Raw genomic sequence first — 13,391 nt, 5'->3', positions numbered from 1 at the left:
AGCTGTGAAATTTTCCACTGTCCTTTGCTTTGAAGGTTTCCACTTAGCAAGGGCCATGGTTTTTCCAGCTGGCACTAGGTTTTTGCATGAGTTTATATCGGTCTCTAATCTGGGCCTCAGTTTCCTTATTTAAAGTATATATTATCTCTCAAATCCCTTTTTGTAATAGTGGATGATCTCAGATATTTAATGCTTATTTTGTTTCCTTGAATTAAATGGGAATGGTGATGTATAATTTGGTAGAATTCTGGGTGTTTGTACGGCTGTCTGTTTACTTTGAGTGCATTTGTCCTGACAACCTGATTATCTGTTTTTCCATTTTTAATGATCTTTTGTGAGAGACTGATCTGAAGCCTCATTTATATCCCTGCCAAGGGACTAACTTTATTTAATCATCATGTGCTAGAGATTTTGAATTTTCTACCAGAATAGTCTATCTAGCCTCTCAGCAGCACTGCAGGATATGATTTTTACAGAATGCCATCAGCGTTGAATGTTGAAACTTTATCTTGCTGCTGTTTGTTTGTTTTGAAAAACACTGCTGGGCTGGCCGGTTAGCTCAGTTGATTAGTGTGCTGTGTTACAATACCAAGATCAAGGGTTCAGATCCTACCAGCCAGCCTCCAAGTAGAAAAAAAAAAAAAAAAAACATTGCCTCCAATATGGTAGATTTTTGTTTGTTTTTTCATGTGTTCTACTGTTTAGAACTTTGTACAATGAGAGGAGACCAAGAGGTTCTCTGAAATCTTGAGTGCCTATTTTTGCCACCAACATTAGAGGCTGGTTGGAGTCTAGGCTGGTTTAGGTGGATAACTCAGTGGCTATCACAGGATGCTAAAGATTATCCAGTACATACACTGCTAAGAGCATTGGATTGATAATCTGGAGACCTGGCCCTGAATTGCTGAGACCTTGGGCAGACTTTCTTCCCACGTAAAATAACAAATGAATGTTACATGAACGTACATAGCATAGCAGCATTATTCTGAATAATCAAAATATAGAAACAACCCAAATGTTCGTTAACTGATAAATGAACAAAATGTGATATACCTATCCAATGGAATTATTCAGCAATAAAACGGAATGAAGTATTGTTACATGCCATGTGAATGAACCTAGAAACATGCTCAGTGAAAGAATATCTTAATATGTCTTCAAGTTTTTTTTTTTTTTTTGGTAAGACAAGATAAGCTATTGGGTGCTCACATGTTATAATTTATAGAAGTAAAAAGCAATACTGTATGCAGATATGACATTTTCTTGAACACTCGTGTGTACTACATCTGACTGTGCACTAGAGGACAGCAAAAAGCCCATTTGTAGCTATTCTCTACCTTTTCTCAGTAGCACTGTTTTTAAAAACTGAATCTAGGGCTGGCCTGTCAGCCAGCAGCCAAAAACAAAAAACAAAAACTGAACCTAAAATTCCTAAATTTATATTCCATTGAAAAGATTTGGTTATTCTTACGGTAAAAGAATCTGCAGCTCTCCATTACATCAGGGGAGAAGCAGCTATGATTGTGGACCTCAAATTTTACTGACAAGCTCTATAGAAGGAAGGAAGGAAATTGCACTGTTTTCAAAGCAGATGTTGAGATACCTGTAGTAGAGGTTGGAGTAAGGAACAAGTTAGTTTCCACTAGCGCTTTAGCCACTTCTTAAGTATAGATTTTTTGTATGTGTTTGTATTATTCATCCTGATATTCATAAATTTACACACACACGAGGTGCTCTGTGATTTCTTTATTTCTGTAGGAAAGAGAAAGGACAGCCTTTGTTCTACTCCCTTACCCCTCACATCATGGTCAGTATGTAGTATCTAACTTCAGAGCTAGTTCAACTATCTTGTCCCTTGGCAGCTCTATTTTAAAGCCTATGGCCTTCCAGGATAACTGGCTTTTCCTTAGGAGGCCCATTACTTCAAATGGACCTCTTTGCCTAGGGCAAGGCAGTGAAATTCAGCTGTGATATTGGATTGGTGATGTTGTAGTAGCTAATTGTAGCTTGAGCAAGCAGAGTCATAAGAGTAGCAAGGCTGGGCGTAGTCATTACTGAGTTAAGCAATAGGTCCTCCACACAGTTAATAATCCTAAAATAACTTGGCCTCTCAGCTTCTGGTGTATTGCCTAAGTTTTACCTTGTCCATCTCTGTTATATTTTCTATCTGAGAATGATACCCCTAAATTGGCATTTGTTTACATGGACACTCACCTCATCATTTAGGCTAGAAATGCTTTGAAAACATAAAAAAATAATTTTTTGATTAACACAAACAGTAATACAACTGAATTAGCCCTAAAATGGCATTACTGTACCTCCTTAGAATGTATATGTTGTAGAGGAGAGGGGGTTGTGTTTATCACTGAAATTCCTAATTATTTTTTTACCTGTCCTGGACTAATTCTAAATTAATTTGTATTTTCTGGTGATGGGAGGAGACAATGCAAGGTTATGCTGAGAGTAACTGTCTGGAATGAAGTCAAGCTAACCCCTGAGACTTAAAAAATTTCACTGTAGTTAGTAGTTGGTGATAAAGTCAAGAGGAATATTTGTATCAGGTACTTAATACTTACTATCTCTAGGCCCTATAATCTGGGAGTGTGGCACAGATTGGTGCAGAAACCGATAATCTTGTTAAAGTTTTATCAGCTACATAACATTGTATATACTAAGCCTTTACAGCATATAAGTACTGAATACTTGTATACTAAATGATACGGAATCTTTAAGTGGATTTCACTAGAAGAGACCTGTCCCTAGTCATTGCTCCCTCCCTCCCTCCCTTTAATCTTTGTGTGGCCTTTGGCAAGTTTTTTCACCTTTTGGAGCCTTGATTTCTTATCTAAGATAAATGGGTTAGATTTGTGAAGCTCTAGGAGGCAAATATTCTCAGGATTCTCTCATATCTTCACCTATTTCTAGTCTTCTTTCAGATGTCTTTGAGGTCATTGTAGTAATGCTGGCCTGGTTTGGTCTCTGTTTAGGTTGCATCTGCACTGGAAAAATGGAAGACAGCAATCCGTGAAGCTCAGACTTTTTCCAGAATGCATGTTCTACTTGGGATGCTTGATGCCTGTATCAAGTGGGATATGTCAGCAGAAAATGCTAGATGCAAAGTTTGTCGAAAGAAAGGTACAGTTAGAACAAATTTACTAATCTAGGTGTATTAGGAACTAGAATTTTCATTCCCAAGATCCCCCCCCCCCCCCCTCAATTTTGTGTACATAGATTTTAAGCATGGCGGGGCAGATTTTTACTCTCTCACAAAGGTCTATAGAATGCTAGTCTTTGAAATCACATGCCGGGGAGTCAGAGCAGACCCTTTGTTCCTAAGTTTAGAGTACAAATTAATAGAAGTTGATCTCTCCAGTCTTCAGATTTTCTACCAAGAGTGAAATTAGTTAATCTAAAGTTTTAAATCTTTTTATTATCTCAGAACTATAGCCATCTGTGAAGTAAGACAGATGCTTCCAGCAGAGGGCAATCTTTGTAAATCATGAAGAATGCTCAGGCTTGGTCATTTCAACACTGAGTCCTACAGAGCAAGGCATTTGGGACTGTTTAATGCTGAGATCTTTCAGATCTCATGTGTTGCAAAAGGAACTTCACAGCTAAAAGCCCCCCAGTGATTGACTTTTCACTGGATAAAGTTATTTTGTGAATTAGGCTAGGGCTTAATTTCCAAGGATGAAAAGACCTATGTAAAATTATTTAATTGCTGTAAAACTGATTTAGAGAGAGAAGATGAACATGTTAAGTTGATTCAATATAGTTTCAATGTAAGGAAACCAAATGAGTTAAAGGAATCATATCAGACATGAGTTGGGAAGCATGTGGGAGGTCAGAAAAGCAGCAAGATTTCCTGCTATCCCTTGATTTTTGCTACCTTTCAATAAGTGTTAAATGTCCTGTTCTAGCCCTGAGTATTTGGGATATAAGTTAGGAGACCTGATCCCTGAATTATCTGTCGTCTACTTTATGCTACATTTCTTTTCAGAAAATGACTGCATTCTAAAAACTGGGGTGGAATGTCTGCCCTTCTGTGGTGTTAGTTGAGGGTGAGCAGCTCATTGACTGTTGCTGTACTCTTGACAGTGCTGTACAAGTTTCTCTCTTTGCAGGTGAGGATGACAAACTGATCTTGTGTGACGAGTGTAATAAAGCCTTCCACCTGTTTTGTCTGAGGCCAGCCCTCTATGAAGTACCAGATGGTGAGTGGCAGTGCCCAGCTTGCCAGCCTGCTACTGCCAGGCGCAACTCCCGTGGCAGGTGAGATTTTTTTCTTTTAAAAATGAATGAATAATTACTATTATAATTAAGCTTCAGTTATTCTAAGGAGCTTCGTCTTATGGGTACAGAGTCTGATCATCTATGATACTTCAGTAGGAGCTCAAACCACACTGACCTAATTTAGCTTAATGGTGACATTTCTAGCTTTCATTGCTGGTGACATTCTCTATCTTCTTGTCCATACCTTCTCAAGTAACATATCTCCCTCTCCCTTTTGCTTCCACATTGCCCACTTCTTACTTCTTCATGATTACTTTTCTGCAAACACTTACTCCTAAAAGTCTTCAGTCAAACTCATTGCATTTACTCCCATACCTATTGTTTTCCTTCCCTATCATGATTAGAACTTTGGTGTCAACTTGGACATGAACTTTCTCTCCCACATTGTACATATTTATTAATTTGACAAATGTTATCAATCCAGTGTCCCGATGTCTTAGGAACCAGTCTCCTGCTCTCCATTCTCCTTGGTCTCTGCTGTCATTTGTTTCTCCTCCATCTCTCACCTGGGCTCCTTCAGTGGCTTCTCAGCTCCTCTTCCTCACCTCATATCTTTTCCCTTGTCCATCCAACTACTGTGGTGATATCAGAATGACAGGCATAAGGCAAAGATCTGTTCTCTTTCCTGTTCAAAAACTCTGTTTTTCCATTGCTTCTGGAATAAAGTGTAAACTACCTAACTTTTGAGACTAGGTTTTTATGAGTCCTAGTTCCTATATTTGTATGTTTGTTACAGACTGGTCATTATTCATCCTTGCCTCTGGTGCTTTCCTCCCAGCTGAGAATACTCTCTCTACCCAGAACTCCCCTCTGGGTAAATTGCCCATGCCGTAGCTAAAATTACTTCATTGTTTCTTTGAAAAGTCCTTAGATCCTTAGAATTAATTGTTCCTCCTCTGTGTTCCAGCTGGGCTTTTGATATCTGAAACAGTATTTTGGTGCATGTACCTTGCCTTTATGGTTAGTTTTGTACATGACTGTCTCCCATGAGATTGTCAGTGCCCTGAGGGTAGAGGTGGTACTTTGTTCTTTACTTGAATATCAATAAGGCCAAACATAGGACCTTGTAAAGAGGAGACACCTAATATTTGCCAAGCTAATACCACACATTGAAATTTGAGGTTGTAAAAGAGCAGCTTTGGCTTGGTCTCTCTTTTAAAGGGCAGAGCTGTTTGATCCTTACCCCACCTTAACAGTATTAGTCGATTATTTCTCACTCCATTCCGGCTACACTTAGAGGGATTGAGATGAGGCATGCTGCTCTGAAATGGTTGGGCTTTGGACCAGCTGTTCTGAGCTGGGATTACCATTGCTTTGATGTTATGGTCATCTGCAAGCTGTTTCAGCTCCTGGAAGGGGGCCATCAAGGTGGAGCAACACCTGTCTGGGCTGTGGTTGTCCTTTCAGTCTATCCCAGAGTTGGGGACGGCTTTTAGTACCTGAAATGTTATATTATCTGGCTCTTTTTGTGAGACAAAAGAAATAGTGTTTTGTATTGTGTTGTGTGGGGAGGGGGTAGGGTTACATTTTGGTCTTGATTTCTTTAGCCATTGGTGTCTTGCCCAAACCGTTTGGGGCCTGGTAGAGAGAGGCATGCTGTTGAAGTTTAGTTTTTCATTCTGTGGAAAACTCCTGGCCTAGATTCAGGTTCTCTCCCCTTATCTTCAAATCTATCTAGTGTGTGAGGAGAAAAAAAGTTGCTGGGATCCTTGTGGTACTTTAACTCATCACAGGAGCACTTTGGCCTAGAACTGTGTTCCCTATTTGGGTTGTCTCCTCACAGGAATTATACTGAAGAGTCTGCCTCTGAGGACAGTGAAGATGACGAGAGCAATTCAGAGGGAGAGGAGGAGGAAGAGGAGGAGGAGGAGGAAGACTATGAGGTGGCTGGCTTGCGACGTAAGTGTTTAGTTTGTCTTCAGAGTTAACCTCACATTCTTCCAAGCTGACTTGGAAAGACTGTTGGCAGTAGACATCAGTGTTGCCATCTTGCTAGCTTCCTCATCTCTCATGTTGTGACTGTGGTATAACTCAGCTGCCATATGTTTAAACTGGTTGTCAAGATGCTATTTAGCCACCTGCCTAGTAGGAGATAAGGTGATGTATTAGTACGTTTTCTGTTGCTGTTAACAGAATACCTGAAACTGGGTAATATATAAAGAAATTAGTGTTTTTTTTTTTACAGTTTTGGAGGCTGGTAAGTCCATGGTTGAGGAGGTGCACCTAGTGAGGGTGACTTCCTGGTGGGAACCCTGCGGAGTCTTGAGGGCATCACATGGCGAGAGGGCTGAGCATGTCCACGTGCTCTCTTCCTCTCCTCATAAAGCCATCGGTCTACTCCCATGATAACCTATTAATCCATGAATGGACTAATTCATTTATTTAAGAGGCTCTGTCCTCATAATGAAGTCACCTCTTAAAGGTCCTACCTTTCAAATACCATAGTTGGATTACCCTCTTAATGTTACAATGGGGACTAAGTTTAAATATGAGCTTTGGAGGGAACAAACGTTCAGACCATAGCAGGTGGCTTGGTCTCAAGAACATCAACCTGTGGCAGATCCCCACTTGCTCTAAGATTTAGTGGAATTCAAAGTTCCAAGTATGTTTACGACAAAGCTGCTGGCTGAGTACCCCTCAGTATGTGGGGACAGTGTGTGAGGAAGATCTAGCCCATTGCCATCTCCTGATAGTTCTTTTGACTTCTGGTTGCAGTGCTGCTTTCAGAGTTATTTTTTTCTCTTTGGTTACAGTGACTATTCTCTTCCCTTTGGTTGCAGGGCTACAGCTTTGCTAGTTTGAAAAGAGAAGACTGGTTTTTCCATGGCTTAGGCATAAGAATGTTAGAAAGATTCAGATCTATTCTCACTAGAGTGCAGTAGGAAAACAGTCCTCATTTATACTCGCCACATTGACTCTTACTGTCTTGTGTTTGTTGTTCATGACTCTTTTAGAGTCTTGTCTTTTCATTGCTAAAGTCCTCTAGTCCAGCCATTTAACAGCCTTCCTCTTCCTTAAATATACTCTTCATTGTAGGTTAGTAGAAAACAGACCGCAAATCAAGATTTTGATGAGAAGGTACAGTTCCCAAGATTGTAGCATCTCTGAACGCTCATACTTGGTGTAAGGACAGAGAGAGGATGTTTGGCATGTCCAGTCTCTTACTGAAGTGGTGCTGCCAAAATCTAAGGGATTTGGGCCCGCACACTTGCTCCCATCTTCCCACTTTTCTCCCCTGTGGATGTAATTTGGGACACTTGAATCTCTCCCGTTCTTTTTTTTTTTTTTTTTTTTTTATGACTAGTAAGGGGATCATAACCCTTGGCTTGGTGTCGCCCTCACTGCGCTCAGCTAGTGAGCGCACCGGCCATCCCTGTATAGGATCCGAACCCGCGGCCTCGGCACTCCCAGCGCAGCACTCTCCTGAGTGAGCCACAGGGTCGGCCCTCTCCCATTCTTAAAGGCCTCCTTTTGTTTGTCCGCTAGACCTGATATTTCAGGTATCCCAGGGTCAGTGAACAAGTAGTCCATTAATTCTGCATTACAAGGAGACCATCCTCGTATTGGCTGTAGTCATGACTTGGATGCATGATTGTCTGGGAACAGATTCTGAATATAGGAGTGTATCGATTCTGTTTATTTTCAAACTAGTGATTGCTTTCCACTTCCACATCGTTGCTCTTTCCAAGGAATTGTTGCCTCTCAAGGTTTCTAGGGCTTCTGTCTGCCAAAAGGATTTACAGAATACTTGGTACTTCAGAGGCCTTTTTCTACTACACTTTCCAGGCCACCAAAGATGTAGCTCCCTAGTACAATTCAGTGCCTAGCACCTGAGCATCAACTCACCCTTTCTTATTAGCCTGGCCTTGAGCCAGAGACCCTAAAATGGGTAAGGAAGGGTTATCATGTTCCAGAAATAGAATATAAAGCATTTTTTATTCTGTATATCACTGTCTATACCCTGTCTCTGTCCAAATGTTATCTCCCCACTATCCAAGGTGTTTCCAGCCAGGAAAGGTGGTGGCAAATTTGTTTAGTGGAGAAAGAAGCCTTGAGCTAATCTTTATGGAGCATTGCTCCCTGAGCGCATACTGAGGAATGTTGGTTTGTCCAACATTGAGCATCTTTTGTAAACCTGAGACACAAGTAGTCTTGATGCCTTTGTATTCTTGATTCTCTCTTTGGGGATCCTGGCCAGGGCTCTTATGGAAGTGGCCTAGCCCACTGTCTGTGGTTTTCAGAAAGTAAGAAAGCAGGACTAGGGCTAGTCCTAAGTTAGATTCAATGAGGAGGGCTTGTGGCCCTCCCCGTATCAGCTTTTCTCTGAAAAGATCATGATGGTGCATGTAGGATAACTCTGGGGATTATTTTACAATCTGATTGTAAAATAGGATAACTCTATTTTACAATCAGATTCCATCTTATGTGTAAATACATAAAGTTTTTCAGTCTGAGCTTGGGTTGTACGAAATCCAGGCTGACCTATTAGCAAGTGGTTTCTCCTGAGTGAGTCAGTTTACAGTTGACTCCTTCAACAGCTTTGTTCCCTGGGAGCAACTAGAAAGGATGGGGACAGGATAGGAGTATGGAAGGAACTAGCCTTCTGAAAGGCCTTTGGCAGTTGATGAAGGGTATTCATTCTTCATGTGCTGCTGCTGCTGCCTTTTAGTGTCCTGTTAGGTAGGCAAGAGAAAAACAGCAAGAGGCCTTATAACCAAAGTAAGCCATAGCTTTGCTTGTCCAAATTATCTCCCCATCCCTTTCCCCCATTCTGTAGATGTTCCCTTCATCCTCAGTTGTTCTGCCCTGAATCCATATATTTTATTTCAGTGAGACCCCGAAAGACGATCCGGGGCAAGCAGGGCATCATGCCCCCTGCAGCAAGGCCAGGCCGACGACCGGGTAAGAAGCCACATCCTACCAGGAGGTCTCAGCCAAAGGCACCACCTGTGGATGACACTGAGGTTGATGAGCTGGTAGGAATTATTTATCATTCTCCCTCTAACCTTTCTGTTTCTTATTCTCCACCCAAACATTAGGAATTCATCAGGCAACAGGTGGGAGCCTCCTCCTTTCCTTCCTCCTCCCTTATTTGGGAGGCTGATGAGACAGATGGGTGGGCCTCTAGGCAGACAGAGGCAGTGGGCCCTCCAGGAACAGTTATGTCTGGCATTCTCCTGCTGTAGCCTGCAAACATTGTCTTCTCTAGTTAGCAGGCAGCCTGCAACTTATTAAGGATTTTAAAATAGTATCCATATGTCTCCAGTCGGCTCGGAGGGGCTGGGTCTCCATTGTGGGAATGTCAGCAATGTTGGAGCCTCATTTATTGTTGGGTCTTTTGCTGACAGTTGTTATGGGAGGGACATTACCCTTCCCTTTGCTTCTCAACCAGTGCCTTTCTAGTAGTTTTTAGATGTCACTTGAACTTTAAAGAACAAAAAGCAGCTCTTGAAAACTTGTTATTTTGACAGGTCAAATTGGGGTTGGAGGCATAAAACAAGCCATTAGGGAGATCAAAGGATATTAAAAGATGCTCCTATTTGCCCAGCCCTAACTCCTTTAACTCTGTGGCTCCTGCTGCTGTGAGTTGCAGCTTGTTCTGGCTACCTGGAAGGGAGGCCCCACCCTTTTTCTCCTTAGCCCAGCTCCCATATGCCTGCAGTGGAAGAGCCCTGGAAAGGAACTGGACCTCTTGCTTTTCTTCCCAGAGACACCCCACCCCCACAAAATTGGCTGCTGGTGGTCCTGATAACCCACCTGGCTTTCTGCAGTTGCTTGTTTATACCCATCCATGATATCACCGTAATCCCAGGTCCCTCTGCTCTCAGAAGGCTAGTATTTTGTTGACAGTGGCCCTTTCCAGCCAATTTCTAGCAGGACTGCTGTTCTTATGGCATCTGCCACCTGCCCTCTGCCGCTTTGATCACCATCCACCAGGGTGGGGGCAAGTGGATGGATGGGATGATGCCTGCCTCCTGGGCTGAGAGTGCTCCATGACTTTAATGTTAGATGATTTTGACTGTCTCTGTTCCAAGGAAATAGTTTGACTTTTTTTTTCTTTCTTTCTTTTTTTTTTTTTAAAGCAGATAAACTTGTTTCTGCCCTGTTCACTCTCCTTCCTCTTTTGGACCTGTAATAACATTCTTTCTTTGATACCAGGTGCTTCAGACCAAGCGGAGCTCCCGGAGGCAAAGCCTGGAGCTGCAGAAGTGTGAAGAGATCCTCCACAAGATTGTGAAATACCGCTTCAGCTGGCCCTTCAGGTGAGTGCTGCGTCCTCAAACATAGGGGCTAGGACCAGCCTGGCAGGTTCTAAGAGCCTTCAAAAAAGGCAGCCGGCTGACGGAGCTCTCAGCTGTACCCCTGAGGACTACCCTAATCTCTTTCCTTTCAGGACGTGTTTCAGTGGCAGGGGAATTAACTTTCCCAAATTGGTAGCTACAACTCTTAGTACAAGGTGATCTCAGTTGGCTGATTCCAGCAGGTGTAGGCATTCTGGGCCTGGTTGTTTGACATCAGGGTCTCTCTTAGTGGCATTCAAGGCTGTGCAAAAGTCTTCATTTGGTTCTTCTCTACAGGGAGCCTGTGACCAGGGATGAGGCCGAGGACTACTATGATGTGATCACCCACCCCATGGACTTTCAGACAATGCAGAACAAATGTTCTTGTGGGAGCTACCACTCTGTGCAGGAGTTTCTTACTGACATGAAGCAAGTGTTTACCAATGCTGAGCTTTACAACTGCCGCGGCAGCCATGTGCTAAACTGCATGGTGAAGACAGAACAGTGTCTGGTGGTGCTCTTGCATAAACACCTTCCTGGCCACCCATATGTCCGCAGGAAACGCAAGAAGTTTCCCGATCGGCTTGCTGAAGATGAAGGGGACAGTGAGCCAGAGCCCATTGGCCAGTCCAGGGGACGAAGACAGAAGAAATAGAGAGGCAGAGCCCTGGCGAGGGAGCTGAGGTGGGGGCATAGCAGGAGACAGCAGTGAAGGGTAGGAGGGAGGCAAGCAGTGAAGACTGAGGAGAGCTCTGGAGGGAGGAGATCACAGGGAGTTCACAAACGCCTGTCATCCTAAGCTCGTGCTGTTTTTCTAAGACTCCTCACAGGGCCTTATTCAAGCAAAGCTCTTCGGGGAGCCTGACGTTGGGTTGGAGGGCTCTGCCCTGAAATACTAGGGGCAGAAGAGGGCCTGAACTCCCCACATCTTTTCTGAGAGTCGCCAGGAAGAGTCCAAGGGTATAGCTTTTCTTATGAACCCAGTTCCTTTTCCTTTCTTCTTTCCCTCCCACTTTGGCTACCACGACAGTGCCAAGCCCCTCTGGTCTCCAGGGGAAGGATTGCTGTATCACATAGCAGGATCGGGGTAATCAGGCCAAATGGGGAGGTAGTATTTTTTTTTTTTTTTAAATCTATATTTATATACAGTCAAGTTTCTTTAAGCCCATACTCTGTCTCTTCCTCCCTCTCCTTCTCAGGTGATGGTATCAGTGAGTGCCATACAGAATTCTGTATTCACCAGCATCATGAAACAGTTGTGGTCTTTTGAATTGATCTTGGCAAAGTAAAGGGACATTTCCTGGAGCCATTCCTGAATACCCCTCCCCTTCTTGGTGACAACCCTCTCCCTACTCTGACTCGACCCCACCCCCTCGAACAAAACTAAGGCACTTCACTTAGAGACTGGAGTCCTGCTTACAATCATGCTTATAACCTTTACTTTGATGGATCTGGCCAGAGGGGTGTTGGAGCCCAGCCCACCCACATACCAGACAAGCTCTTAGGGGAGCAGAAGAAAAGCAGGAAGAATTTAAATGTTTAATTTTTTTTTAAATTGACTTTTCTAGGTATTAAAAGTTGCTTGTTCAGCAGTGATATTGTATAAAGAACATCTTGTAAAATATTTCTGTCACCTTGCTTTGGCACATGTACAGTACAGTTTCTATGATAATGTTTTTGCTTTACTTCCCTCATCTTCTCCCTCAGCCCATCTGCTCTCCTTCAGAGATGCTGGGTTGGAGGTTCATCCAGGCAAGCTGTGAGGTCTGCCTTCCATAGTGGCTGTTTCTGTCTCTGTCTGTCCACTCCTCCCCTGCCCATTCTGTCCTCAGACTTGGAAGTCCTTGAGAACCTGGATATTTCAGTGGTCACTGTCAGTGGGGATGGGAGGAGGGTGCGGAAGGACATGCTCAGAGAGCCCCTTGCCACAAGTCTAGTGCTAGTTGTTACATTTAAGCAAAACTTTGTAGTCTTCTTTCCTTTTTATGGCAGATTTTGATAAAAGTACAAAACAGGATTTTATTTTCTTTTCAAGTTTTGGAAAAGTTGAGCACCTATGCTCTTCTGTACCTATTTAAATTAAAGGAAAAGACGTCCACCAAGGGAATCACAACTCCTAGGATTTGAGAATAAAGCCTCTTAATATTAAACTTCAAGGTATGGTCCCTGTCTCTCCCCTATCCTCCTTGCCCAAGGACTTTGGGAATTTGCTCCAGTGGCTGGTGGATAGGTTTACCGTCCCTTCTCCTACAGGCTTGGAGTTAGCACTGACATTGCAATTTCATAGTCCCAACCACTTCTGCCTTCCCTGCCTCTCATCCTAGATCGTCTGTTCTTGTTAATAGTGAGAATCCCATGTTCCCACTTCAGTGACACCTGAATTGTTTGTTGTTTTTTAAATTGTCTTTACGGAGGAAGGGCCCCGAACTTGTAATAAATGGGAATTTCAAATAAACATTATGTACTGGTGTTTATAAAGAAGAAACCATTCTGGTGGCTCTTCCTTTGTGCTCTTGGGAGTAGTAGTGGATGGTGCAGTCCCGAGTGCTGCTTCCCCATGAACTGTGTGGTAGTGGATGGTGCAGTCCCGAGTGCTGCTTCCCCATGAACTGCAGAGGCCTGGCTCCAGGAGCCGGAGTACTCTCACTTACTTTTCTTCAACCACAAGTCAGAGCTATCAGCTGCATTGCGTGGCTTCCAGGAAACATTTCTGATGTCCTGGGTAAAGGAAGCATGACCTTCAAGCCTCTCCTGGCCTTGTCTCTGTCTAACCCCCCCACCCCCCCCATTTCATTTAGAACTAGAAAAAGTATTTTT

General features: G+C 43.1%; 1 protein-coding gene across 2 annotated transcripts in view; it reads left to right on the top strand.

Moving 5' to 3' along the window:
- The window catches only part of BAZ1B (bromodomain adjacent to zinc finger domain 1B), a 72,773-nt gene extending 59,714 nt beyond the window's left edge, over positions 1-13,059 (top strand). Inside the window, exons 14-20 of one of the 2 annotated variants that reach the window (XM_063090124.1) lie at positions 2,988-3,135; positions 4,125-4,272; positions 6,077-6,192; positions 9,124-9,269; positions 10,453-10,556; positions 10,872-11,258; positions 11,774-13,059. In XM_063090124.1, coding sequence (XP_062946194.1) covers positions 2,988-3,135; positions 4,125-4,272; positions 6,077-6,192; positions 9,124-9,269; positions 10,453-10,556; positions 10,872-11,229 — 1,020 coding nt within the window. In that variant the 3' untranslated portion in view covers positions 11,230-11,258; positions 11,774-13,059. Of the gene's footprint in view, positions 1-2,987; positions 3,136-4,124; positions 4,273-6,076; positions 6,193-9,123; positions 9,270-10,452; positions 10,557-10,871 lie in introns of both variants that reach the window. The other variant, XM_063090123.1, reaches the window with a different exon arrangement.
- The last annotated feature ends 332 nt before the right edge of the window (positions 13,060-13,391 follow it).

This window comes from Cynocephalus volans, chromosome 3 (assembly GCF_027409185.1).
Source record: "Cynocephalus volans isolate mCynVol1 chromosome 3, mCynVol1.pri, whole genome shotgun sequence".
Taxonomy (NCBI): Eukaryota; Metazoa; Chordata; class Mammalia; order Dermoptera; family Cynocephalidae; genus Cynocephalus; species Cynocephalus volans.
Note: the sequence above shows the minus strand (reverse complement) of the source record. Positions and strands in the feature narration are given on the sequence as shown.